The 27444-nt window shown below is 44.0% G+C and overlaps 1 protein-coding gene across 1 annotated transcript in view; it reads right to left on the reverse strand.

Moving 5' to 3' along the window:
• Positions 1 to 27444, reverse strand: part of LOC135556249 (receptor-type tyrosine-protein phosphatase F-like) — a 426619-nt gene that overhangs the window by 88459 nt on the left and 310716 nt on the right. Inside the window, exons 9-16 of the mRNA XM_064989280.1 lie at positions 25261 to 25530; positions 16384 to 16529; positions 15959 to 16200; positions 15567 to 15760; positions 14591 to 14724; positions 14046 to 14190; positions 10928 to 11233; positions 2525 to 2718 (exon numbers count right to left, since the gene is read on the reverse strand). Coding sequence (XP_064845352.1) covers positions 2525 to 2718; positions 10928 to 11233; positions 14046 to 14190; positions 14591 to 14724; positions 15567 to 15760; positions 15959 to 16200; positions 16384 to 16529; positions 25261 to 25530 — 1631 coding nt within the window. The remainder of the gene's footprint in view (positions 1 to 2524; positions 2719 to 10927; positions 11234 to 14045; positions 14191 to 14590; positions 14725 to 15566; positions 15761 to 15958; positions 16201 to 16383; positions 16530 to 25260; positions 25531 to 27444) is intronic.

Here is a 27444-nt window from a genome sequence, read left to right on the forward strand (position 1 = left end):
GCACAGTAAGTCTTACTGCCACAGTAAGTGGCAGCAGTAAGTCTTTCCTTATCTCTTAGCCCTCGAGAGACTGGCATGCATTGTAATGATATTAACCTTCTGAATACAATGAAGTGCAAAACCTGCCACTCAGTTCTTGGCCAGCTGAAGCTTAACTAAGTCCTTCTTTGCAGCACTTGGCCATATGACTGGACAATAACCAAGATAAGATAAAACTAGAGCCTGCAGGACTTTCTTTGTAGAGTGTGTTGGGGACAAAAAAAGATATAAAAATATGAGCCTTTAAGCCCTTTTAGGGCGACCGGCCGTGATTGGGAGTCCCATAGGGCGGCACACAATTGGCCGCCCTAAGAGTCGTCCGGCTTAGGGCGGGGCTTGGACGGGTTAGGCCGTCATTGTAAATAAGAATGAGTTCTTTACTGGCTTGCCTAGTTAAATAAAGGTTAAATATAAAAAAGCACATTCACTCACAGGGTGAGATATATGTGTGCGTATGTGTGTGTTTGTGTGGGTATGCACATCCGTGTGTGCTTGCGGACATGCTTGTGTGAGTGCATGCATCTGTAAGTGCTCATGAGTGTGTGTGTGTGTGTGCATGCGTGTGTGTGTGTTTTTTTTATATGTGTATGTGTGTGTGTGTGTTTTTTTTACATGTGTATGTGTGTGTGTGTGTAATTGCCTGCATCTGGGTGTCACAAATGTGGTTCGGGGATGCAGAATAGCTGCTCCTTGCCCAGATAAGACAGGAATGTCCCTCATGAAGGGAATCAGAGGTGAATCTTATCTCTGGGAGAGAGAAAAAAAAACACAACGTGAAATGACATGAACGATAGGCCCTCACACCGTATGTCTACTTGACCTTTCAGCTTGGCCAAGAAGTGGTGCAGTGTGTGTGTGTGTGTGTGTGTGTGTGTGTGTGTGTGTGTGTGTGGCAAAGACGAGATGCAGCAGCCATCAAGGAACAGGGATTTAAGAAGTCGTCTTTGGGTGGCTGTCTGATAGCAAGGTCACGGGAAATGGTTGGTCCCTATAGCTCCCGTTTTGTTTAACTGTGAAGTAAAAGGAATCGTCAGGTCAACATGCTAGGGATGCGAGAGTTGATCAATTGTAATTAAGACATGTGTGAGGGTCAAAGGGCTCTGGTCAAACGTAAGTGCACACTGTGTAGGGAATTGGGTAACATTTTGGCACAGCTTTACAGCTTTATGGAAAAATACATGCTAAGGTGTAAGGTTCAGAGACAAAATACATTCACAGCACGTCAATACAAATATCAGTGATGTGGATAATAGCTCTGCCTGAACGAACCGCTGTGACTCAGCATCAGAATCAGACATGGCAGTGAATTGTGAATTGTCTCATTGTACATCTCATCACACCTCTATACCTACCATGTCAGCTAGGCTTGTCTGCAGATATCTGAGGAGAATGGCAAAGGGTGCTAGCACTGATAAGCTGGGAACTGGAGGAGGGCTTGACACTGTGTGCTTGACACTGTGTGCTTCAGAGAGTAGGAAGGCATGCTCTCACAAGCTCCTAATATGACTAGAGATCCTCTTATAAGCATTCCTAATACAACGAGAGAGAGAGAGAGAGAGAGAGAGAGAGAGAGAGAGAGAGAGAGAGAGAGAGAGAGAGAGAGAGAGAGAGAGAGAGAGAGAGAGAGAGAGAGAGAGAGAGAGAGAGAGAGAGAGAGAGAGAGAGAGAGAGAGAGAGAGAGAGAGAGAGAGAGAGAGAGAGAGAGAGAGAGAGAGAGAGAGAGAGAGAGAGAGAGAGAGAGAGAGAGAGAGAGAGAGAGAGAGAGAGAGAGAGAGAGAGAGAGAGAGAGAGAGAGGTGTGCAACCCTAATCAGGATTAAATCTATGCTTTTTCATATTCCTCATTTTCGAGTAATGCTAAACCCAGCAACAATATGAAATACAATAATGTTCCTAGAATAACAAGGCAGTGAGTTGACATTCTCATCTACATAAAAGGCAGACCAACCCGCATTCATATCTACATAGAATATCACCCAATGCATTTTCACCATCAGCATAGCTAGAGACTGAACAGAGTTATCTTGGTATTTCCCATCCCTGCCTTATTCCACTGAAGAGGAAATGGAAAAGGGGGATTTGTTCACTGTGTTTTTTAAATGCAAATACATAGGAAATACACAGGTCCTTTTCAATCACGTTAAGAGGACTGACTAATGAACTAATCATAGTGATTACCTGACCACCATTCTCTGCCACTGACAGAGAGTAACGATCATTCCTTACTGAACAAAATCTCCCCCAGTTCTCCATTATGAGTGACTAAGAACTGTGTGAGTTGAATGGGAGGGCTCTTTGAGAGTTTGAGAGACCTGGATGGGTTCTTTGAGCGTTTGCTTGAGCCTTCCAGGATTGCCAAATGGCCGGGCAAGCTCAGCACATCTTACGTATTCATTGTTTTGCAGTTAAAGTTGTAGAAATATTTCAAATACCATTCGAAACCCAGGTCTGACTGGGACACTGTGGCACTGGCAGTGGGACAGTACCTGTGCCTCGGGTAGGGAGACGTCCATGATGTTGGGCTGGCCTCGTGGCGCTCCATTCTCCAGTCGTGAGAAGACCACCTGGTACCCCCTGATCTGCCCATGTTGTTTCACCTGGAGGGGGGGCTTCCACATCACCCTCAGGGCTGTAGAGTTCAGGGCATCAGCCTCCACCTTCCTGGGAGGGGCTCCGGGCACTGGGGGAAAAGGATAACAGGTAACAGAGGTTACATAACAATTGAGCGTACTGCAGGTAACAAGTTCAGCTTCAACTCTGACTGAGGGTTACAGCTAGGCTTAAACCTGTGTCCAAAATGGCACCGTATTTCAGATGTACCCAGAGAATAATTGAAGATGACCAAGCAAGCCTGTTTCAAACACTGTGCTCTGTAGCTAGCTAGATCTCTATCGGAATGGCATCAAAGCTTCATCAAAGAAACAGACCTGTTGAGAAACATTGAAAGGTCTGTGGAGGTTTAAAGGTAATATGAAGGTAGCATAGTTCCCTTTGAAGGTTAGATAAATCAAAGCGTCTCGTGGTTTCTTGGGGGGGGGGGGGGGGGACAACAGCGGCTGGGTTGAGTGGCCAGACTTACTGTTTCATGGCAGAGGAAGAGCAGAGCTGCTATTTAAACAGGCTAATTATGAGCTGGATGCATGATCAGCTACCCGGGGAGGTTTTAAATTAATACAACTATGACGTCAATAGAAATGAGCGGAGGTAGATTGGTTTGATAATGATAGTCAATAGGAAGCAGCGGAGAGTGAGGAGGAAAGGACAGGAAGCGGTAAAGGAAAAGGCCTGTATTAAGAGATTAATACATAGATATAAGCAGACTGTTAGTGTAGTACTCTACACCAACGCAACACTACATATCTTAACGGAAAGGAAAAGCTCAGTATCTGCCAGTCAGCACTATGCACAGCACCTCTGCTAATTGGAACCATTTAACCTCATAATACATCTGCAAGCTTCCAGAATCCTGCAGAATCCTGCCGCCTCGGTCGACCTTCAGAAGAACAAAAGTCAATATGGCTCTTGTATTAACAGATAAATACAAAGCCCAAGTCTACATCCCAAATTGCACCCTATTCCCTGTGCAGTGCACTACTTGTCAAAAGTAGTGCGCCGTGTAGGCAACAGGTCCCATTTTGAGAACACATGTCATGCCTGTGTAAAATGGAAGAGGAATTGATGTAGAGAACCCCAGCACGTATACACAGACACGCTCATGACGCTGTTGAAGTCTTTGAAGTTCGGTCTTCAAGGATTTCAATCCAGAGTACTGCTGGGTGTAAATTGTTCATCCTGTCTTCAGACTTGTCCAAAGGGTGCGTACACTGACAAAATTGCCGGGTTATTTGGATGACCCAACCGCTGGGGTTGTAGGCATTGGGTCACTTATCAAATCAAAATCAAATCAAATGTTATATGTCACACGCGCTGAATACAACAATTGTAGGTAGGCCTTACAGTGCAATGCTTACTTACAAGCCCTTAATTAACCAACAATGCAGTTTTAAGAAAATACCTAAAAAAAAGTATGAGATTAGAATAACAAATAATTAATTAAAGAGCAGCAGTAAATACCAATAGCGGGGCTATATACAGGGGGTACCAGTACAGAGTCAATGTGCAGGGGCACCAGTGTCGAGGTAATTGAGGTAATATGTTCATGTAGGTAGACTTATTAAAGTGGCTATGCATAGATAATAACAGAGAGTAGCAGCAGCGTAGAAGGGGGATGGGGGGGGGAATGCAAATAGTCTGGGTAGCCATTTGATTAGATGTTCAGGAGTCTTATGGCTTGGGGTTAGAAGCTGTTTAGAAGCTTCTTCGATCTAGACTTGGCGCTCCGGTACCACTTGCCGTGCGATAGCAGAGAGAACAGTCTATGATTAGAGTGGATGGAGTCTTTGACAATTTTTAGAGCCTTCCTCTGACACCACCTGGTATAGAGGTCCTGGATGGCAGGAAGCTTGGCCCCGGTGATGTACTGGGCCGTTCGCATTACCCTCTGTAGCTCCTTGCGGTCGGAGGTCGAGGAGTTGCCATAACAGTGCAAGAATGTTAAAGAAAATGTTTCATTTGCACTGTACGAACATAATTGATAAAGATGGATGGCCAAAAATAACTATCTGAAAGCCACATCCCCAATTAGCCACACCTCCTGAAAATAACCTAAGACTTACATTAAAAAAAGACCCAGCTGGGTCGATCAAACATGAAAATGAATAAAACCCAATTCATGGTTAAATTAACTCATGTGTTCTGTCAAATATTTACCCAGTGCTTGGGTTATTTTTTACCCATCATTCTTTTTAGGGAGTAACAATAAACCCTATTGTTTTCAAACAACATACTGTCATCTCTCAGTGTTGGGGCTGCACAGGGATGTTGGACTGAAACTGAGGGCAGCTGTGATAGTTTGTCTCCATCTCTCTCCATCTATTGCTCCCTCTCTCTGCTACCCAGCTCTCTTTCTTTCTCAATCCTTCCCTGGCTGTCTGCTACTCATCAGAGAGACAGAGAGCTCCCACTCACTCCCATGGAGTCTCCATGGAAACCGAGGTGCAGAGACAGAGTAGGTTCATGCCATGTTCTCTTGTTTCTAGAATGTCCCCTCTACTCAGGTCCACATGAATGAAGTTGCTAATGCACTTTTCCCCAGAATCCCAAAGCATGAATGCAATCAAGCACACATCATGTGCTTGTCAGCTCAGGGCAGCGGGAAAGTGTTTCAGCACGTAATTCAATAAAGATCTGGGACAGATTGGGAATGTATAGGCAAAGTCAGTTAGGGGGTCACTCATCCCACTGTAGCAGAGGAGATAGAGAGGAGAAGAGAGAAGGATCTGACGGTGGCCATGCTGTCAGTAAGTTTTCAGAACCCTTGACTTCTTCCAAATTTTGATGTGTTCCAGCTTCACCTGGAATGCTTTTCCAACAGTCTTGAAGGAGTTCCCACATATGCTGAGCACTTGTTTTCCTTCACTCTGCGGTCCGACTCATCCCAAACTATCTCAATTGTGTTGAAGTCGGGTGATTCTTGAGGCCAAGACATCTGATGCAGAACTCCATCACTCTCCTTCTTGGTCAAATAGCCCTTACACAGCCTGGAGGTGTGTTGGGTCATTGTCCCATTGAAAAAAAGATGATAGTCCCACTAAATGCAAATCAGATGGGATGGCGTATCGCTTCAGAATGCTGTGGTAGTCATGCTGGTGAAGTGTACCTTGAATTCTAAATAAATCACAGTGTCACCAGCATAGCACCCCCACACCACCTCCTCCATGCTTCACAGTGGGCACCACACAGGTGGAGATCATCCCTTAACCTACTCTGCTTCTCACAAAGAAATGGCTGTTTGAACCCATAATCTCAAATTTAGACTCATCAGACCAAAGAACAGATTTCCACTGGTCCAATGTCCATTGCTCGTGTTTCTAGACCCAAGCAATTCTCTTCTTATTGGTGTCCTTTAGTACTGGTGTCTTTGCAACAATTCGACCATGAAGGCCTGATTCACGCAGTCTCCTTCGAACAACTGATATTGAGGTGTGTCTGTTACTTGAAATCTCTGAAGCATTTATTTGGGCTGCAATTCCTGAGGATGGTAACTCAAATGAACTTATCTTCTGCAACAGCGGTAACCCTGGTTCTTCCTGTCTTGTGGCGGTCCTCATAAGAGCCAGTTTCATCATAGAGCTTGATGTTTTTTGAGTCTGCACTTGAAGAAACTTTTGAAGTTCTTGACATTTTCCTTATTGACTGACCTTCATGTCTTAAACTAATGATGGATTGTCATTTCCCTTTGCTTATTTGAGCTGTTCTTGCCATAATATGGACTTGGTCTTTTACCAAATAGGACTATCTTCTGTATACCACCCCTGCCTTGTCACAACACAACTGATTGGCTCAAATGCATTAAGAAGGAAATAATTCACACAAACGAACTTTTAACAAGGCACACCTGTTAATTAAAATGCATTCCAGGTGACTACCCCATGAAGCTGGTTCAGAGAATGCCAAGAATGTACAAAGCTGTCATCTAGGCAAAGGGTGGCTACTTTGAAGAATCTAAAACATAGCTGTTTGAAGCAGGTGTACAAAACCAAAAGTAAAAGACAAACATGAAACATAAGAACAGGAAGAATAGAAATAGAGCACATAGAACAGATCTAATGCTTCTTAGACTTGCTTTTAATGACAAGATACATCTATAACTGACATTTCTACAGTATGCGAATTTGGTTGGTTCGCCCAAAAAGTATTCAATCCCTTTCTTAAAGCAAGCCTCTTTAAAGCAAGATTACTCACAGCTGTAATCGCTGCCAAAAGTAACATGTATTGTATCTAACATGTATTGACTCATGGAGTTGAATACTTATAGAATCAATATACACTGCTCAAAAAATAAAGGGAACACTAAAATAACACATCCTAGATCTGAATGAATGAAATATTCTTATTAAATACTTTTTTCTGTACATAGTTGAATGTGCTGACAACAAAATCACACAAAAACGATCAATGTAAATCAAATTTATCAACCCATGGAGGTCTGGATTTTGAAAAATTAAAGTGGAAAACCACACTACAGGCTGATCCAACTTTGATGTAATGTCCTTAAAACAAGTCAAAATGAGGCTCAGTAGTGTGTGTGGCCTCCACGTGCCTGTGTGACCTCCCTACAACGCCTGGGCATGCTCCTGAGGAGGTTGCGGATGGTCTCCTGAGGGATCTCCTCCCAGATCTGGACTAAAGGGGTCTGAGGATCTCATCTCGGTACCTAATGGCAGTCAGGCTACCTCTGGCGAGCACGGTGTTGGGCTGTAAGCACAACCCCCACCTGTGGACATCGGGCCCTCATACCACCCTCATGGTGTCTGTTTCTGACCCTTTGAGCAGACACATGCACATTTGTGGCCTGCTGGAGGTAATTTTGCAGGGCTCTGGCAGTGCTCCTCCTGCTCCTCCTTGCACAAAGGCACTATTCTGACAGACACAGTGAACCTTCTTGCCACAGCTCGCATTGATGTGCCATCCTGGATGAGCTGCACTACCTGAGCCACGTGTGTGGGTTGTAGACTCCGTCTCACGCTACCACTAGAGTGAAAGCACCGCCAGCATTCAAAAGTGACCAAAACATCAGCCAGGAAGCATAGGAACTGAGAAGTGGTCTGTGGTCACTACCTGCAGAGCCACTCCTTTATTGGGGGCGTCTTGCTAATTGCCTATAATTTCCACCTGTTGTCTATTCCATTTGCACAACAGCATGTGAAATGTATTGTCAATCAGTGTTGCTTCCTAAGTGGACAGTTTGATTTCACAGTAGTGTGATTGACTTGGAGTTACATTGTGTTGTTTAAGTGTTCCCTTTATTTTTTTGAGCAGTGTATATTAGTGACATTACAGGGTATTTTGTGTAGATCAGTGACAAAAATGACAATTACTGTAAATACATTTTAATTCCACTTTGTAAGAAAACAAAATGTAGGATAAATTAAGGGGTGTGAATACTTTCTAAAGTCACTGTAGGTAAAGCAGACTACTGCAGGTCCCGGTCCATCTGACATGACAGACATCCCAGCACACTGCTTGATATATATCCTCAAACCATCAAGAACAGCCAGACCGTTGCTGCTGGATCTCAATAACTATAGGCTGTGAGATTGGCTTCATTTTATTAAAACAAATGAATTGAGAGACAGAGGCCCAGCCATCAAGGCCCAGTGCACCCTAACCACAGTGTCACAGAACAAATTAGACTTCACTGTGATTGGACAGGGTGCCAGGCAGGCAACTCTGTGGGTTCTGCTGTACTGTGGGGGTGGGAGGATTATTGGTGTGTGTGTGTGTGTGTGTGTGTGTGTGTGTGTGTGTGTGTGTGTGTGTGTGTGAGAGAGAGAGAGAGAGAGAGAGAGAGCGATATGAAAGAAAGACAAAGAAGAGAGATTGGACAGGGAGGGATAGAACAGAGGATGCCACTGCACTGAGAAATGGACAGATGCTGGAACAATCCAGGGAGAGACGAGAGCTCAAAGTCAAACGGACGCAGAGAGACGGAAAGAGATGAAAAGAGTGTGAGATTAGAATGCAGTGGGTGTGCAGAGGAAAACTGTAGCAGAGAGAGAGACAGAGAGAGGGGGCATTTGAGAAATAGAGGGAGAGAGAGACACAGAGAGAGAGAGAGAGAGAGAGAGAGAGAGAGAGAGAGAGGGGGGGGGCATGGGAGAGAGAGAGGGAGAGAGACAGAGAGAGGGGGCATGAGAGAGAGAGAGGGAGAGAGACAGAGAGAGGGGGCATGAGAGAAAGAGAGGGAGAGAGAGAGAGGGAGAGAGAGAGCGGAGATGGAGCGAGAGGTGGAGATAGAGGGAGGGAGAGAGCGAGAGAGATTAAGAGAGGGAGGGAAGGAGGGGGAGGGGGTTGATGGAGTCAGATGTGGAGAGAGAGGGAGAGAGAGATGAAGATGGAAAGAGAGGTGACACAGTGAAGGTTAGTGGATGTGAGTGAGTGGGAGAGGAACAGTTTGCCTAACTAAAACGATGCTTCTGCTCGTCTCTTGTGAAGGCATTATTGGCTGTTTCTACTCTTTTAAAGCCCTGCTGCCACTGTGAAGACAAAGAAAAACAAAGAGAGGGGAAGATATGGATAAAATCCGAGAGAGAGAGAGAGGGAGGGAGGGAGGGAGGGAGGGAGGGAGGGAGGGAGGGAGGGAGGGAGGGAGGGAGGGAGGGAGGGGAGGGAGGGAGGGAGGGAGGGAGGGAGGGAGGGAGGGAGGGAGGGAGGGAGGGAGGGAGGGAGGGAGGGAGGGAGAGATGGCGATAATGTGATAAAGAGACCCTGCTATAGCCATTACATCAGTCCCTGTAGCTCTCTGACCCGAAACAGGAACGTAAAAGACCTGCCTCTACCAGAATGCAAAAACATGGGAACAACGAAGAGAAAGGAAAGCAGCTGCTAGATGAGTAGCCATTACAATTCTCTCTGCCCTAGCCACCACCCACACATCACTCTACCAACCACACGTCCCCCCCCCACCCACCACCACCACCACCACCACACACACACACACACACACACACACACACACACACACACACACACACACACACACACACACACACACACACACACACACACACACACACACACACACACACACACACACACACACACACACACACACACACAGTGGAAAGCCTAACATAATTAATAGGCAAGGAGAAAAGCGAGAGGCAGGAAAGATGAAATGGGGGAAGAGAGGGAGTCAGGAAGATGTCAAGAGCACATGCTGTCTTCATTTGTTGTCACCACAGACAGACGGGCGGCTGGAGAAAGATGCAGAAAAACCCTGTTTTATCAGATGGAGGGAAAAAAGAAGGAATATCTCCAGTCCCCACACTGTGCTGACGGACGGACAGCTGGAGAAAGAAGAAACACAGTGAAGAGAAGAGGAATTACCCTCAACACTGCACTGTCAAATCCGCTGATACTTTCTCCATTGGTTCAGGAAAAGAGCCTATTGCATTCCTGGGTACGATGGAGCCCCTTGTAAGAATGTTGTGTAATGGCATCTTAGACTTAGTGGACAAAGATGCTGGACTGTGCTGCTGTAATGTGAGGCGGTATGCTCTGTGTGCGCCCGAAATGGCACCCAATTCCCTATATAGTGCACTATGTTTGATCAGAGACCCATAGGGAATAGGCTGCAATTTTCGGATGTACCCTCTGTCAGTAATAAACACACAGAGTGTGCTCGCTGGGTGATGCAAAGCTGACCATCCTTGTGGGCTAGCCTCCAACAGCCCATTTATCCACTCACCACAGCACTTCAAACTAAAGCTTTATCTGCGTGAGGAGATGGAGCCTGTCAGATCCTCACTCAGACTCAGGCTCATCACCAGACAACACAGACCGCCCAGCCAGCTACCAGGCTAGAGAAATGACAGCATGCTCAAAGACAGGAAGAAGAGAGTGGTCAAAGAAAACCAGACAGGTCATTAGAAAGAGTAGAGCAGCGGTAGTAGTAGTAGAAGAGTCCCGGCGCTTGGTTAGTGTCAGTAGTGTGCCTAGAGAAAGAGGGCCTTGCCTGGCTAGAGAGAAGCAGAGATAGGCCGCTGGGGAAGGCCCAGTTGAGAGCAGTAGTAGTAACAGTAGTGGCAGTAGTTGTACTACTACAACAGCAGGGCTGGGTTAGTACCAGTATTGCTTCGCCAGGAAAGTCCCCAGCCTGACCATGGCAGAGAGGAGCACAGATGCCGGACAGAGGCAGAGACAGGTCAGGGGAAAGCAGCAGCAGCAGTATTAGTAGCAGTAGAGACCCAGTATCAGGCTGGGTTAGTGCCAGAAGTGCTTCTCCGGGAAAGGAGGCCCTTTCCTGGGCCTAACCATCGACATACCATCCTCCTTGGTCCTGATCCGGGCTTCCGGGCTCTCTGGGCCTGGGCCTACGTCCGTGTGAGCCCTGACCCACACCTGGTATTCTGACCACTTCTCCAGGCCCTCCAGTATGTAACTAGAGACGTCTGCCCCGATGTCCGACACCTCGTGGCGCTCCAGGTCCTCTCCAGTTGCGGCCTTGTAGGCCAGTGTGTAGCGGACGATGTCCCCATGGCGGCTGGCTGCAGGGGGCGCTCTCCAACTCACCTTGATGCTGGTGGAGCTGAGGCTTAGCAGGACTATCTCCTGGGGTGGGGCTGAGGGGGCTGGGGGGAGGGACACAGGGAGGGAGGGGGGTCAAGCAGGAGAGATTGGAGAGGGATGGAAGAGGAGTGCATCCCAAATACCACCCAATTCCCTTTAAGTGCACTACTTTTGACCAGGGCTCTGGTCAAAAATAGTGCACGACTGTATAGGGAATACGGTGCCATTTGGGAGACAACCTAGGCCTTCTGGACTGGGAGGGGAGCGCCATAAACTGTAGCCTATAACTCTTTACCAATGTGTGTTAGAGTAATCGTGTGTGTAAGGCAGCCTGAAATTTGTTTTTAAAGGAGGTATAGTAGGTGTATATATAAATACATATGAATAATTTTTTATCAAGTGTTTTTCTTCAGAAGGTGTGCTTATTTTATTTTCTAGTCTGTTGGCTAAGCCCACAATCTTACACAGTAAAACAAATACTTAAAATGTAAAACAGGCACATAATATAAATGAGCAAAATAAATGTTTCAGAATATCACGACACAGTGAATATGAACAATGGAAAGGTGGTGGGTGGGTGAGGGATACTGAGGGAGCACTGTGTGACAGAGGAACTTTAACATGCCTGCTTGTGATTCTGGCAGCCAGAGCAGTGAGGCAGCAGGACACAATATGCTTTCACTAATGAGTCATGTCTGGTTGGTTGGTGTGAAAGAGCTAATCCTTGACAGCCCATTATTTCCATTCAGAATACAGATGCCCAAGTGATGAACAAATCCAGATTGAAACAGAGTAGAAACAGTCTACAAACCAAATGGCACCCTATTCCCTACATAGTGCACTAGGTGGCTGAACCTTTTTGGGTATATTCATGTGGGGGTGGATGAGAGGAAGAGACTATGTGTGGGAGACAAATTGCAACAGCTACATTTCAAATAGGAGCAGGGTTGTAAGAAATACAAAACGATAGAGGAGAGGGAGGCAGATATAGAGGGAGGGAGATATAGATATAGAAGAAGGAAATAAAGACAGGGACAGATAAAGAGAGCAAGAGAATGAAATGGTGAATGGGTAAGAATATTGAGGACAGAGATAGTAATAGAATTGTGATTTAGAGAAGCAAGGGGAATAGAGCAGAAAGATTGAAATGCAGTGAAAGGAGGAAAAGTGGAAGTTATTGAGACAAAGACAGATAGAGAGAGACACTTTGCTGTGTTAGAACCCTTCTTGAAACGGTGACTCGGTGACTCCGTGTGTCAGTGGGCAGGCAGATAAGAGACTGACTTCAGAGAGAGAGAGAGAGAGAGCTCCATTTCGAGACCTCTGTTCCTATGGGAATCAAAGCCCTGTCTGGTCCCTCAAAAGTAGTGCACTAAATCGAGAATAGGGATCCATTTGGGACGCAGACCTGGCTCCCCCTTTCCATACATGAAGGTTTTGACAGCTGACAAGTAAAACAAATGGCTCAGAATAAGCTCTGATTCGTTTTAGGGAACCCATCATAAATATTTCAGCTTCCAACCCCTAGATTTCCTGGAGAGCCTGCTCGGTGATGTGAGAGGAGCCTGAGGCTGTGACAACAGCAGAGGTGCAGCAGAGGGGGCTGGTTATGTGCTAAAAACTCAATTAAGGGGAGCTGTTCGATGCTATTAGTGTCGGGTAGGCGACAGTGATTGTGTTGGTGGATGCCAAGGCCATACATAAAGACGTATAGTACAGTGCGGTGCCGTGTTTCATGATAAACTATAAAACCATAATAACAAATGATGGTGACATTTATGAGGCTGCCTTGTCTTCTGTGCAGCAGCCTGTTTGGGGTTGCCGGGTTCTGCATCATACTGAAAATGAGCATGTTCTGTGTATGTACTCAGTTGAATGTGGCGCAATGGTTTTATCATAATATTTGTCAAAATGTGCAACGGTCTACTGGTAGTGATTTGTTATCGAACTGACTGCAAATAGGGAGAAGGAATGTTCCTCACAGTGCTGGCATGTACTGTACTTGTCAGGGGAGAACGACTGCCCCCTCTCATTGAAGCCGCGTTATAGTGGGGCGGCTGGGTAGCCTAGTGGTTAGAGAGTTGGACTAGTTACCAAAAGGTTGCAAGTTCAAATCCCCAAGCTGACAAGGTACAAATCTGTTGTTCTGCCCCTGAACAGGCAGTTAACCCACTGTTCGTAGGACATCATTTGAAAATAAGAATTTGTTCTTAACTGACTTGCCTAGTTAAATAAATAGCGAATAGAAAAATGGCAATCTTTGTGTGAATAAAACATTTTTTCGAAGACAATCATGGTACAAATGATTCATTCTAATACACCAGATGTATGTTCTTGAACCTAATATTTTCAAATTGCAAACAGAAGTTAGAAGGATAAGCCTGCAGTACCCCGGTCAGGCCTTCAACTTGAGTTACTCAATGAGAGTGGGCCGCACCGAGCTAGCCTGCTAGCTAGCTCAAACTGCGCACGTTATGTCTCAATGAGATGCCATCTTAACCGTCATAATTTTCTTTCAATGCACTTTTGAGCCTTCACATAGGAATGAACGGTGTCACCTGATCGATGGTTTTGTCCATTCATAGTACACACATAGGATTTTCCCCCTCAAGATCAGATGGGTTTGAGGTGCAAAATATGACCTACCTTTTGTGTCCACATCAATGAGGCATTGACTACACATTCTTGTAAGATGCAGAAAACTTAATTCAAGTCCTAGAGTAAAGCTTGGACGAGCGAAAGGGTTGCACGTAGAGGAAGAAAAAAAACTCTGTGTCTGGGCGTTGGGGTGTGGACCAAAAAGTAGTCAGCTCCAGGTAAAGATGGGTAAAAAAGCGATAGGTTTGGGTCTGGGAGTTGAGGCACAGTACTTACTGGACTGGGCAGTCCTGGCCTCAATAAGTTGGGTGTAGACTCCAAGACCCATCTCAGAGCGAGCAGCCAGGGAGAACACGTAGAGGGTGTCTGGCTTCAGACCCTCCACAGCATAGGACCCCGCTGGAGGGAAGGTCACGTGGAGCTGAGGAAGAGAACAGGTATAATAGACGTTAGTAAAAGTCTCGGAAGAGTTGAGAAAAAAGTACCCAGAAACAAATAGCAAGATCGCTACTCTATTTATGTTTACGTCTGTCGCTAGAGATTGTTAAAAAGCACAATGAGAACTGTAGATATTGTAATCCTCAAAGTTAATATGTAACACTTCCACATAAAAGGTACAGAAAGTAGGAATTACATTTCGGATCCTATATCGCATTTGCAACATCTGAAATATCTTATAGAAAGTCCACTGAGTAAAACATAACAGAAGCATGAAATGTTTCTTTGTCCTACGAGACGGATTACACTATTCCTGGAGTAGGGGGGTTGCATTATCAGTAAGGGTAGGATGTGCTGGGGACAGGTTTAAAGTTGTAATTCACCTTATTGCCAGAGTTAGCCTCCCAGTACATGAGCTCGTACTTGGTGATCTGGTCCTGGACAGGCCACAGCCACGACAACATGATGCGGGTGTCCAACTCTGCCTCTGCCTCGAAGCTAGACGGCTGGGCTGGTACTACAGGCAGAGAGAATGAGAGAGAGAGAGAGAGAGAGACTTTACCTCTCAGGATACATAGGGGTCTTATTTCAGCCGCAGCATACACTTGTGCACTCCTTCCCATCCATCTAAAAGCATTGGAATGTCTTACACCATCTTCGTTTAACCACAAAGGGAAGTACACGCTTTGGACAGAGGGGTTGATGACTTGGACTGGGACAAAGTGAATTACTCAGTGCGGAATCATATAGACTACCGTAGAGTCTGCAGACTGTGCTGTGAGACACAGGAGATGCGCAGTGCTTTCGCATGAATCACTCTGTAATAGCGCTGAAACTACTGTTTCACAAGTGCCAGCAATATACAGAACCTCTTCGCAAGTGGCTCCTTTATACTTTTAAAAGCTCGAGTACATCCACAGTACAAAGAAACCAATTCAGAAGACTGTTTCTGCACGGCAAAAGAATTCAGTTGGCACTGCATCACTTTATCACCTTTCTTCTCAAATGTGTCAGAAGAGGAGGAAACTGCAGAGCAGACACCTACTTTGTTTCTTGGAGGACACAGCACAGTAGATAATATGCCCTTGTGGATATGGATTGTCACTTAGTGAAAAGTGAAACCTCTACTTGGGAGACTTGAGCTTGAAGATCGTCCCACAGTCGAGGGTGGTTAAGGAGCGGAAACAGACCTAACACACAAAGTGCACCCTGTTTCATACAGTGTCTACTTGCCATCTAGGTAGTGTCCCTTCTTCATAAGTAACAGTGCCCGCTCACCACTCCTCGGCTACACAAGTTGTACACTTACCACCTAGGTAGTGCACTAGGTACTGTCCCTTCTTCAGAGTGTCCACTCACCTCCCTGCTGGGTTTTGACCTGCAGTACATCAGACGGAGGTCCGTCCCCTACAGAAGTGAACCCCAGCACCCTGAGGCTGTAGGTGATATCTGTGGTCAACCCTGAGATGGTGGTCAGTCTGCTGTCATCAGTGTTATGTTTGTGCCACGCACTCAGCGGGGCTCCGAGGTCAGAGCTGTAGTACACCCGGTAACTGAGGAGGGGGTTAGAAAATCAATCAATCAGCCAAGTTTACAAAATGGAAGATAAAATCCTCAGACGAAGAGACCTGTTAAACAACCGTTAGCTGTATGACATTTATAAAGCATGTAGGCCTCATAAAGAGTTTATAAAGGCTTCGTAAGCCTTAAAAATATATATTAATAGAATAGTCGTATAGCTAAGACCCTACCCTCTGATCTGTCCATTAGGCTCCTCGGGAGGCTCCCATTGGACCAGCATAGTGGATGCGCTGAGCATGCGAGCCTGTACAGCCAGCGGTGGAGAGGAGGGAGCCTGCTCACTGGTTCTGGTGTCCACGAGGCTGCTGGGAGGGCCACGCCCAATGTTGTTCACCGCCATGACGTGGAACTCATACTCAGAGTAGGGGCTGAGCCCTCCGATGCTGTAGCGGGTGGTGGCTACTCCGTCAACCTAAAACATAGTTACATCATAATAATATGGTCATTTAGCAGACTCTTTTATCCAAAGTGACACTTACTGTACATTCAGCATATGTGGCCCATGCAGGAATGGAACCCACAACCATGTGAGAATGGAACCCACAGCCTTGGTGTTGCTTGCACCCACTGAGTCATTCAAACCATTGGAACGTACCTCCTGGAAGCCGTTGTCAGAGACCTTGGCCCGGTACTGGATGACGTAGTAGGACACAGGCTCAGGGTTCCCGGAGTCCCAGGTCAGAGTGACGCTGGTGGCTGTGGTCTCAGTCACAATCAGGGAGGTGGGGGGCTTGGGCAGGGCTGTCAGATAGTCCATTGGGGAGGGAGAGAAATACACAGGTCATGGAAGCTCACAACAGCAAAACGATACATTTCTGTTTTCATGGACAATAAAGTATACTATTCCATTCTATTCTATTTTGTTCTATACCAATGTATTCTCTCATCCTTCGTCCAGTCCTGCTAACATTATACTACAAATAAAGACGTAAAAAAGGCTGAGAGTGCTCTATCTCACTAATGCAGGCCCCAGAGCTGTGAGCAGCAACAAGAGCGAAAAGAGCGAGAAGGACAGCACTCACATCCTATCAGTCAATCACTGTTCAGAGCCTGTCTCTTTCAGTACCTCACCTGTCACTGGAGGGGCCAAGCCAGCCATGTTCATTATCTCCCAAAGCAAAGTGTCTCTCAACCAGTGTGACCATTCAGCGCGCTCTCTCTCTCTCTCTCTCTCTCTCTCTCTCTCTCTTTGTTGCGCTCTCTTTCTTTTTCTCCCACTCGCTATATATATACATATATAGAAAGCCCACTATTTCTTTCTTTGCTATCTAGGGCAAAACGTTCTCCTTCAATTACGTTGAGAGTCAGAGTCTTGAATAGAGAGATGAATAGAGTAATGAGTCTTTTCTATTTTCGTTTTATTTACATATTGATCCCCCAAAAACTATTTCAGGGCTTGGAGCACACCTTTGGCAAAAAGACAAATGTGTTCAATGTGAGGTAATTGAGTATCAATACGAAATGATCATATTTAGGGAGTGTAAAGATACTGAAGAAGAGTTTTTGTTAGTCTTGAATAAATAACCAACATAGAAAGCAGACTTAATTAGACTGACTGAAAATCAATGTAAACAATGTAAAATGGAGTGAACTGAATGTAAGTTATCTAGGTGGTTTTGTGCTAGAAACTTTTTTTTCTTTCTTTGAATTTTACCCCCTTTTTCTCCTCAATTTCATGGTATCCAATTGTTTTAGAAGCTACTATCTTGTCTCATCGCTACAACTCCTGTATGGGCTCAGGAGAGACGAAGGTTGAAAGTCATGCGTCCTCCGATACACAACCCAACCAAGCCGCACTGCTTCTAAACACAGCGCACATCCAACCCGGAAGCCAGCCGCACCAATGTGTCGGAGGAAACACCGTGCACCTGGCAACCTTGGCCTGCGACAGGAGTCGCTGATGCGCAACATCCCTACCGGCCCTCCCAAACCCGGACGACGCTAGGCCAATTGTGCGTCACCCCACGGACCTCCCGGTCGCAGCCGGTTACGACAGAGCCTGGGCACGAACCCAGAGACTCTGATGGCACAGCTGGAGCTGCAGTACAGTGCCCTTAACCACTGCGCCACCCGGGAGGACAGCACTAGGATTTCTTGAGAGGGTTTTCTTTTCATATTTTGCAATTATTTTACCTTCTATTGACTTGCAAGGTGACATATTTCAAGTGGGTGTGGTATATGGCCAATATACCGCAGCTAAGGGCTGTTCTTATGCATGACGCAACGCAGAGTGCCTGGATACAACCCTTAGCCGTGGCATATTGGCCATATACCACAAACCCCATAAGTGCCTTATTGCTATTATAAACTACTTACAAATGTCATTAGAACTGTTAGAATATGTATTTTTGTCATACCCGTGGTATACGGTCTGATATACCACAGCTTTCAGCCAATCAGCATTCAGGGCTCAAACCACCCAGTTTATAATACATGATATAACATATAGTATAATATGAATGTATTTTTTTTCTGCACTCGCAGAGCATTTGATTTTGAAACACTCAAGTTGTAAGGTCCATTCTGCAAAGAAAGTGATGATCTGTCCCTTTACCTCATGGTAATGGTAATGTACACACTCTCCCAGGTTTTCTTATTTCCCTCGTAAATGGAAAGAGACTGCATTGTAATAAAATTGTGGCTGAAAATGTTTGCTAAATCACTTTTGTGTCGTGCATTATTGTACTACTGTCAGAGTCCAAATGGTTCTGCTAAAGTAAGAGGTAACAGCTCGCCTCCAGATGTCAGATGGGCATTAGGGAGGAGACACTGCAACCCGAGAGGTTTTAGAGAAAGAGATCACCCTTCAGCCGCAGCCCCCCCCCCACCCCCTCCCAACTCCCGACGCCTTGGTTGACATCTGCTATTGACATCTGCTATTATTGCCTGCATCCCAAATGGCACGCTATTCCCTATATAGTGATTACTTTTGACCAGGGCCCATGGTGCTCTGGTCAAAAGTAGTGCACTATGTAGGAAAAAGGGTGGTATTTGGGACATATAGAATTATGCGCCATATCCAAAAAAGGCAAAAGAAGCTTGAAAAACTTTTGAAACCCTGACAGTATTGCTCTGAGTACTGAGTGATGTTAAGTTAGAAGTTAGACTATTTTAGGGCCTATTATGCATGCATCACATATACAAAGTTGCGGAATACTTATTCATCAGTAGGTGTGAGTCTGTAGAGAAGAGAGAGCCTCTCCCAGGACTTGAAAATATCCCACCATCTGTCAACACTGTGAGTGATATCATGAGCTAATTGGGGAGTTGTATTTTGCTTACACTTTAAAACATTTCCTGCAGCAATTGGCCAGTAAGTAACGTTGATTTATTTTAACCTACAGCTACCGTAATCCATTTCATGGTAATGCATTTTATAGTACCAAAAATGGTACTGTAATCTAATTTACAGCATATTATTGGATTTACGCATTCAGTGACGTATCACCCAGTGTTCCTTGAAAGTTTCCATTTTTAAATGTACATTTTGGTCATTTAGCGGGTGCTCTTGTCCTTAACAACTTACAGTCAGTGCATTCAACCACGGTAGATAAAACCAACACATATTACAGTCATTGCAAGTAAAACGCTTCTATAACCGTTACTGAACATGTTGTTGTATTTAAGGATGCACTGGTCTTCAAAATAATTATAATTACAACAATACATCTTATGATATGATTCTGACTATCTATGGAAAGTGCCAATACAATAGTGAGATATTCACGTTAACTCCATGCCAGAGCAATGAAACAAAGTACAAGTGACTATTAAACTGTAATAAATAAAACAATCCTACAGTAATTACAAGGGATTAGAGCAAGCAGGTTGGCTGTATGCATTTGCATATTATAGCATACAAATGAATACTGGGTGTTTTATATCACTTGTACATCTAGAGGCCTAAACATGATGCCAGAGCAATGAAACAAAGTACAAGTGACTATTAAACTGTAAAAAAAAAATCCTACAGTAATTACAAGGGATTAGCGCAAGCAGGTTGGCTGTATGCATTTGCATATTATAGCATACTAATGAATACCTGGTGTTTAATATCACTTGTACTTCTAGAGGCCTGGACAAAGGCTGCCAATCTGGCCATTATTACAGGGCTAAACAGATCAAATGGACATGGATAAATAGTCAACCATTAAAAGGTTTAAGACCCGCCACTACTCTCACCTGTTCCCTATATACATTTAATTGTTAGGGAACTACTACCATATATCACTTAAAATGGTACAGGACTCTCACTAACAAGCGAAACAAATATAGCCACTGACGAGGCACACCTTTAAATACAGAATGTTACTGAGCCAGCATTTCTTTCTCTTCCCACAATATTTCTCAATGCACCATAATTTACAGTATGCCGCAGTGAATTTAAAGCAAAACATCAATAAAGTATTTTATTGTTGAATTAAACTGAAAATCCATTCAGCATTTGCTAATGGTGAATATTTAATTATTTATTGCAGCATACCAACTGATATTTGGTGTTTTATATCACTTGCACTTTAGGCCTTAAGAACGGCTTCTAAACTGATAGTGACTACAGGGCAAAACAGATCAAAATGAAATTGCTAGCCGCTCAATCGTTAAAGATTTGAGACTTGCTGTCACTCTGATCTGTTCCCTATATAAGTGCAATTGTTAGGGAACCACATATCACTTAAATTGGTACAGCACTCTCAATGGGTGCAACAAATATAGCATTATACAAGACATGCCTCAAAATATGTCAATGCTTGTGAAACATTACCACACACCCACATGTGGTCAAAAGGTTGTTGATGCTCCAAAAATGCAAAATCGGCAGCGAATTCTGAACGACAGTAAATTACTGGCAGCAGTGCCAATAAGACACTGTAAAGTATCAGGACAAGGTTGGTAGAATTGAGAAAATACAGTATATTACTGTATTCTGTGGGGGTACAGCATTCTCACTCACGGGTACAACAAATATAGCCTCTTACAAGGCACACCTTAAATATGTTAATGAGCCAGAAACTTTTTCCTCGCCCAAAACATTTTCCCAAAATGCACCATAATTAATAGTGTAAAACACATTTACAGTATTTTGCTGTACTTTCTACAGTAATCTACTGTATTCAGTTTATACAGCATCATATTGGTGATTAATACAGTAAGTTACTGATAAAATTACAAAAACGGATAACAGTGTACTTTATTATTTGTTTTTTGATAGTCATATTGTGTTTTGTTAATATTACCATAGGGCCCCATTCACTCAAAAAATATGTATCCATTACTAGAAGTAGTAGTGCTTTCCTCTTCAAAAAATCTTTGAAATAACTGAGATTCTCTATAATAACTCTAGTGAATTAATGATTGGTTAGACTGATAGGTACTTGAGCGTCACAAATACTCTAATATTATGTGTTGTTTCAGCCAGTGCAAATATTAATCCCTAGAAGAAGGAACTGACTTCATTATCTCTCCGTGTACTCAACTCACTAAACTCAGAGGATGTAGAGATGATATGAGAACTGATTTGGGCTTCAAGCATTTCACATGCAATGAACAAAGTAGTAAATTAAATGTTCAACTAAGTCTTTGGCCAATTCGATCTGGAATCATTAGTCCATAGCTAAGACCCTTCCTTAAAAAATAAATACAATATTACCTTGTGCCGTTCATATTTGAAGCAGTGAGAAAGCCTACTGTATTTCCCGAAAGCAGGATCCCATTGTAATTGGAAAGTAAACACAAAACGCTTTGCTCGCTAGTTTGTCATCTCGCTACTTTGTCATAGTTAGGTTTTCAGGAAGGTAAAGTTTCAGCCATATTGAATTATTGATGACAGTATTAATGAACACTGTCATCTGTACTGTAAAAATAGAACGTTTTTTTAACACCATGACTGTGTAATGCACCATGTAAAGTAGAGCACCTAAGCTGAAATCGTTTGGAGGGTGCTTCAATGTAAATCCAAGTGCTTTAAAACATAAATTAAGTCGTCTGAAACACCCAAAGTAGTTCTTTAACCTGAAAATGTGGGTTTTAAGAGAATGTTGTGAAACACTTTATTGGGTTTCAGTGCATGCATGTAAAAGTTAGCATCAAAACACAAACACTATGTTTATCATACAATCAATGGTATTGAAATGCAAATGGTTTACAGCCTAAACATTGACTGATAAGGGCCTATGGAGAATATTTTTTGTGGAATTCCACCTTTATTTTTTCAATGCTCTATTTAGACAGATTAGAAACAGGAGGGGCAGTAAGATGATACATTTTGTTGGAATTTGATCCACTCAACCACACAGCCACACTGTTAGAAATCTTTTTTGGGGTGAATTTATAATAATGATTTAAAAAAAAACATATACTGCGAGAACCGCTAAAGCAGTAATTTTGACTCCTCATGAATTATAGTGTGCTACTACTCTGCCATGCTTTAAGTCATGCCCCCATCCATCCTGGACTTTTCCTAAACAAATCAATATAACACACTGTTGTTATTAGAATCTTAATATCACAAACAGAACTGGAGTTATAACAAGTTTAAGGAGGGCATGTCATTTTTTAAAATGGTTTTCCCACATTCCCCCTCCTTCTCCAAACAGTAGGGCCTGCTCCTCTCCTTCTCCAAACAGTAGGGCCTGCTCCTCTCCTTCTCCAAACAGTAGGGCCTGCTCCTCTCCTTCTCCAAACAGTAGGGCCTGCTCCTCTCCTTCTCCAAACAGTAGGGCCTGCTCCTCTCCTTCTCCAAACAGTAGGGCCTGCTCCTCTCCTTCTCCAAACAGTAGGGCCTGCTCCTCTCTTTCTCCAAACAGTAGGGCCTGCTCCTCTCTTTCTCCAAACAGTAGGGCCTGCTCCTCTCCTTCTCCAAACAGTAGGGCCTGCTCCTCTCTTTCTCCAAACAGTAGGGCCTGCTCCTCTCTTTCTCCAAACAGTAGGGCCTGCTCCTCTCTTTCTCCAAACAGTAGGGCCTGCTCCTCTCCTTCTCCAAACAGTAGGGCCTGCTCCTCTCCTTCTCCAAACAGTAGGGCCTGCTCCTCTCCTTCTCCAAACAGTAGGGCCTGCTCCCCTCCTTCTCCAAACAGTAGGGCCTGCTCCTCTCCTTCTCCAAACAGTAGGGCCTGCTCCTCTCTTTCTCCAAACAGTAGGGCCTGCTCCTCTCCTTCTCCAAACAGTAGGGCCTGCTCCTCTCCTTCTCCAAACAGTAGGGCCTGCTCCTCTCTTTCTCCAAACAGTAGGGCCTGCTCCTCTCTTTCTCCAAACAGTAGGGCCTGCTCCTCTCCTTCTTCCCACAGTTGAAAGTGCAGTGCCCATCTGATAATCACCCCGATAATTGCCACGAAACTGAACCCAAACTATACCGAAACTAATTTCACACATATAACACCAGATTAAATAAATGAAGTGAAGTATGATGGCATTGAGTTGATGGACGAGGGGAAACGAACGATGCATAATTATGTAGTCACCAATTGTGAATGAAGAACAAGGCGAGCCATTCTATTGCATTGATCCAGTCTAATTAAAATCTTAAAATGATATGTACCCTATTTCAGTCCACCAAATAAAAGCAGTCTTATCAGTCTACTCTGGCCTACTTGGAGTAGCTTACCCAATGAGAGTGTGCGTAATTGTAGATGCTGAACGGCTTTCATCTGGGAAAATATCCACATCGGGCAGTAGGTGAGCGAGTGTCAGGGAATGTGGTGATGGGGCTTGTGGAACCTTACATTGGACATTGGTGAACAATTTGCTTGCAAAGAAAACAAGTCTGGCCGGCACCGTGAACAAAGTGAGACAGGAGTTCCCTCCCTCTGTGCAAAATAAGGCACCTGCACAGCAGTTGTACTCCACAATGGTGATGAAGAATGACAAGACAATGGGAACACAAAAAGAAAACCGGAGACCATTACGTGCTACAAGCAAGCCAACGTATGTCAAAGTGGGTCAAGCAAGTGAAAGTTACAAAGACTGTTGGGACAAGGGATAATGGCTAAATAAAACCTAGCTGACACCATGTAATGTAAGCATGAGCTGACAATGATGGACTATTTCTGACTGCTGTTACATCGACACTTCTATTCATTGTAATGCCATTATTGCTTCTGTGCCGAGTTTGGCTATTTATCAAGACACTTGGCGCTAGTAATGATGTTTAGGCTACCGATGTTTTCATCATTTGACCGCTCGTCCTTTGACCGTTGGTCTTGGTGATTGGGGTATTAATATAATTTTTGTCATTATAAAAAGAAGCTGTTACCATGTTTCAATACATATGTTTTCTGTTTTATAGCTGTAACAAAGGCAGTCCACAAATAAAGTTGATTGGACACTTGAATTTTGGCGCGTTTGTTTTGTTTTTACATATAGCCTACAGTAACATAAACAAATGTGTTATTTGAAATAAAATATATATCATATTCTAATGTTTCCCAAGCCCTTCATTAACACAACCAAATTATATATTTTTTGCAATAGCATTTCAAATATAGCAAGTACACTGTTAGAATGTTGTGTCCATTAATGCCCAGCGGTTCTAGTGTTAATAAAAATGAATGCAAGTCATGCAGAGCCCATGGTCTGGTGGAAACGCACCCGGCGTAGACCCATATCACCCCTCTCCCCACCAAAGACATGGGTTAAATTCCCCTCTCCAACCCTTCAATCTGTTTCTCCCACCTATCTGTATCCCCTCTGTCAAAATACCCCCAAAATATACTGTAAAAACGTAGGCAAGTTGTTTCAGTGATTTGTTCATTTAATTTTACCAAAATAATCTACTAATAAATCCAATTTAATATGTTGCTCAAAATATATTTTATAAGGAAAAACAAAGAAAGAGAAAATCGAGTGATTAAATGATTCATTGGAAGTCTTTCATTTTTATCACCTTGCATTTCATATCTTGCCATATGACTCTGCTTTTAGAGGATTGTGGGTAAATCATTTTTAGACTTTTGTATTCTTTCACACAATGCTGTATACATGTTTATAGAAAGAAAAGTATATTTCTATATTACTATTAAGCTTGTTGTGCCATTAGGTGTAATGCATCATGATTCATGAATATCAAGCTCTTATAGTGCAGTCCAAGACATAGTGAGACATTTTTAACATGTCCATCTAATATTAATCTAAAATATCTCCTTTGGATGTTGATCTTGATCCAGATCCATCTATTGATTTTGGATGTTGACATGTTGATCTTGAATGAGGGCTACTTTGCTAGATACCAAACATAGCTAATTCACTGCATCCCAGGCTACGTGCACCATTTTTAAATTGATGTAGTTCTGTCCTTGAGCTGTTCTTGTCTATTAATATTCTGTATTATGTCATGTTTCATGTTTTGTGTGGACCCCAGGAAGAGCAGCTCCCACCTTCGCAACAGCTACTGGGGATCCTAATAAAATACCAAATACCAGGCAAAACAAACACTCAAACTCCCACAATCCCACACTCACACTTCTCCCAGCCCTCTCACCTTTGACGGTGATCTGTGCAGTGGTCTCGATCATACCAAGCGACGATATCGCCACGCAGGTGTAGTTGGCAGACTGGCGAATGTTGGTGACCTCCAAAACATTCCTCCCAATGGGCATCTCTTCTTCCTTAGTCAGGTCTACCACCCCCATCATCCACTTGACGTAGGGCATGGGTGCACCCACCGCCACGCACGTCAGGTTCACGCTGCCACCCGGCATCACCTCGTGGTTGTTGGGAGGGATGGAGAACCGGGGTGGCACACGCCTCACTGCAGGGGGAGAGCATAGGGGTGTGAGAGGCAGAAGAAGTGGAGGTTTGATGGGAGACACTACATGGTTGGCTGGGATAGCTCAATACCTCAATGGTCAGGCCTGGCTGTTGCTGCAGGGTATACCACTGTTCTCTGGGACAATAGAGGCCTATGGCAACTCTGCTATAGTTAGTTAGGGTGGGACCACATGTGATGTATCTATTACTCAGCAGTGAAATAGGACTTTCTTCCCCTTTCATGTTAAATTTGCAAAAAAATGCCTAAGGTGGCCTATAAGGCTGGATTTCTCACGGGTGCCTTTGGATTTCCTTCTTTGGTATGTGGATTAAGACACACCTGGAGCTTATTACTGCTGTTAGTCTATAGCTTCCCTACCATACTCAGAGTAAGCTAGCTATCTAACACTCGTTTTGTCTCTAAGTGTGAGTGAATAGGAGAGGTTTCTTCTCCCTTGTTATCTACCATACACCATTAGAAGTCCCCTTAAGTGCTGGGAAGTACTGCTCATTATGTCTGAATTAATGTTGCAATGCTACTCACTTTGCATGCATTAAATATACATAGCTCAACGGCATGGCAGAAAAAGTGCTCACACACACCCCTTGACTAGGAAGGCTGAGAATGGTCACAAAATGTGTTTCACTGTGGTATAATTTAAGTTTAGAGTCTGAATATTCTGGATGTGAGGGGCGTAGATTGTGTTTTACGGGGTTTTCACCATGTTTCTTCTTGGTCTAACTAAATAGAAGGGGAGGGGAGATCTACATGCTGTGTGAGTCAAACAGGGAGAGACACAGAGGTTTATGACAGATCTGACCTTGTCCCCAGGCTCACATAAAGCCTGGTAACAGTGGCACTTTTTGGAATTTAAGTTGTGTGGATTTACTGAGTGACATGCTAATCTATTCAAATTCTGAGCGAAACACAACTTTGAGGCGTGGCTCTAAATTGAGGCGGGAGAGGGTTGTCACTAGTTAACACAGCCATAAAGTCATAAACCCTGCCAATTTGGGCAATTAATCTTTTTAAAATCTGATTTTAAACCTAATTCTGACATTCACCCTAACCTTAATCACACTGCTAACCGTATGCCTTACGCTAACCTTAAATTAATATTAACTTGACTTTGTGGCTGTGGATGCTAGTGGAAACCTGCCGCAGTATCTGTGCGTTAGAGATGTTGCCGATAACTGTGACATATCTCCTCTCTAACGCCCAGGAAGCTCAGATTCAGCTATGCAAGCGTTATAATGTCAAAGTACGTTCGATACGTTTCACTGAGCAACTATCTTCACTTACTCCCGTTATGGCTGGTATGTACTTCCAAAAAGGTATAAATAGAAATGTACAAGCAACCAAAAACATTACTAATCGCCACCTCCAATGTATAATTTTTGCTGGGCAGAGACGTCAGTCAGTTCAACGTCTATTCCACGTTAGTTCAATGTCATTTCATTGAAATTATGTGGAAACAACGTTGACTCAACCAGAGCACCAAGTGAGATGTATTGAGCTGTTGTAGACTTCTGACAAACAGGTCGGAAACACAGCAGGGTATAGCTAATGTTGTATAATTTGAGAGCGGTACTACTTTGAACAAATAAACTGAAAGAGGATGTATGCGCACATAATGTCTTCATTTGGCTCACTCAAGCACAGCAGTAAGTTAATTAGCTCCAACCAAGTGAGGAATCACTGTGATAAATGAATGTGTATTTGCATGGGCTCAGTCAGTCAGTGAGGAGAGGTGATAGATAGTCATTTTGGCTGTCGTCTCTGCAAAGACAAGGGCTGCATTGTCTGTCTGCTGGGACCGGAGGGAAAGAGAGAACCATCATTTACATTTTAGCAGACACTCTTATACAGAGAAATTAGGGTTACCTGCCTTGCTCAAGGGCACAGAGATTTTTC

Source organism: Oncorhynchus masou, chromosome 15 (genome assembly GCF_036934945.1).
Source record: "Oncorhynchus masou masou isolate Uvic2021 chromosome 15, UVic_Omas_1.1, whole genome shotgun sequence".
In the NCBI taxonomy this organism is placed as follows: domain Eukaryota; kingdom Metazoa; phylum Chordata; class Actinopteri; order Salmoniformes; family Salmonidae; genus Oncorhynchus; species Oncorhynchus masou.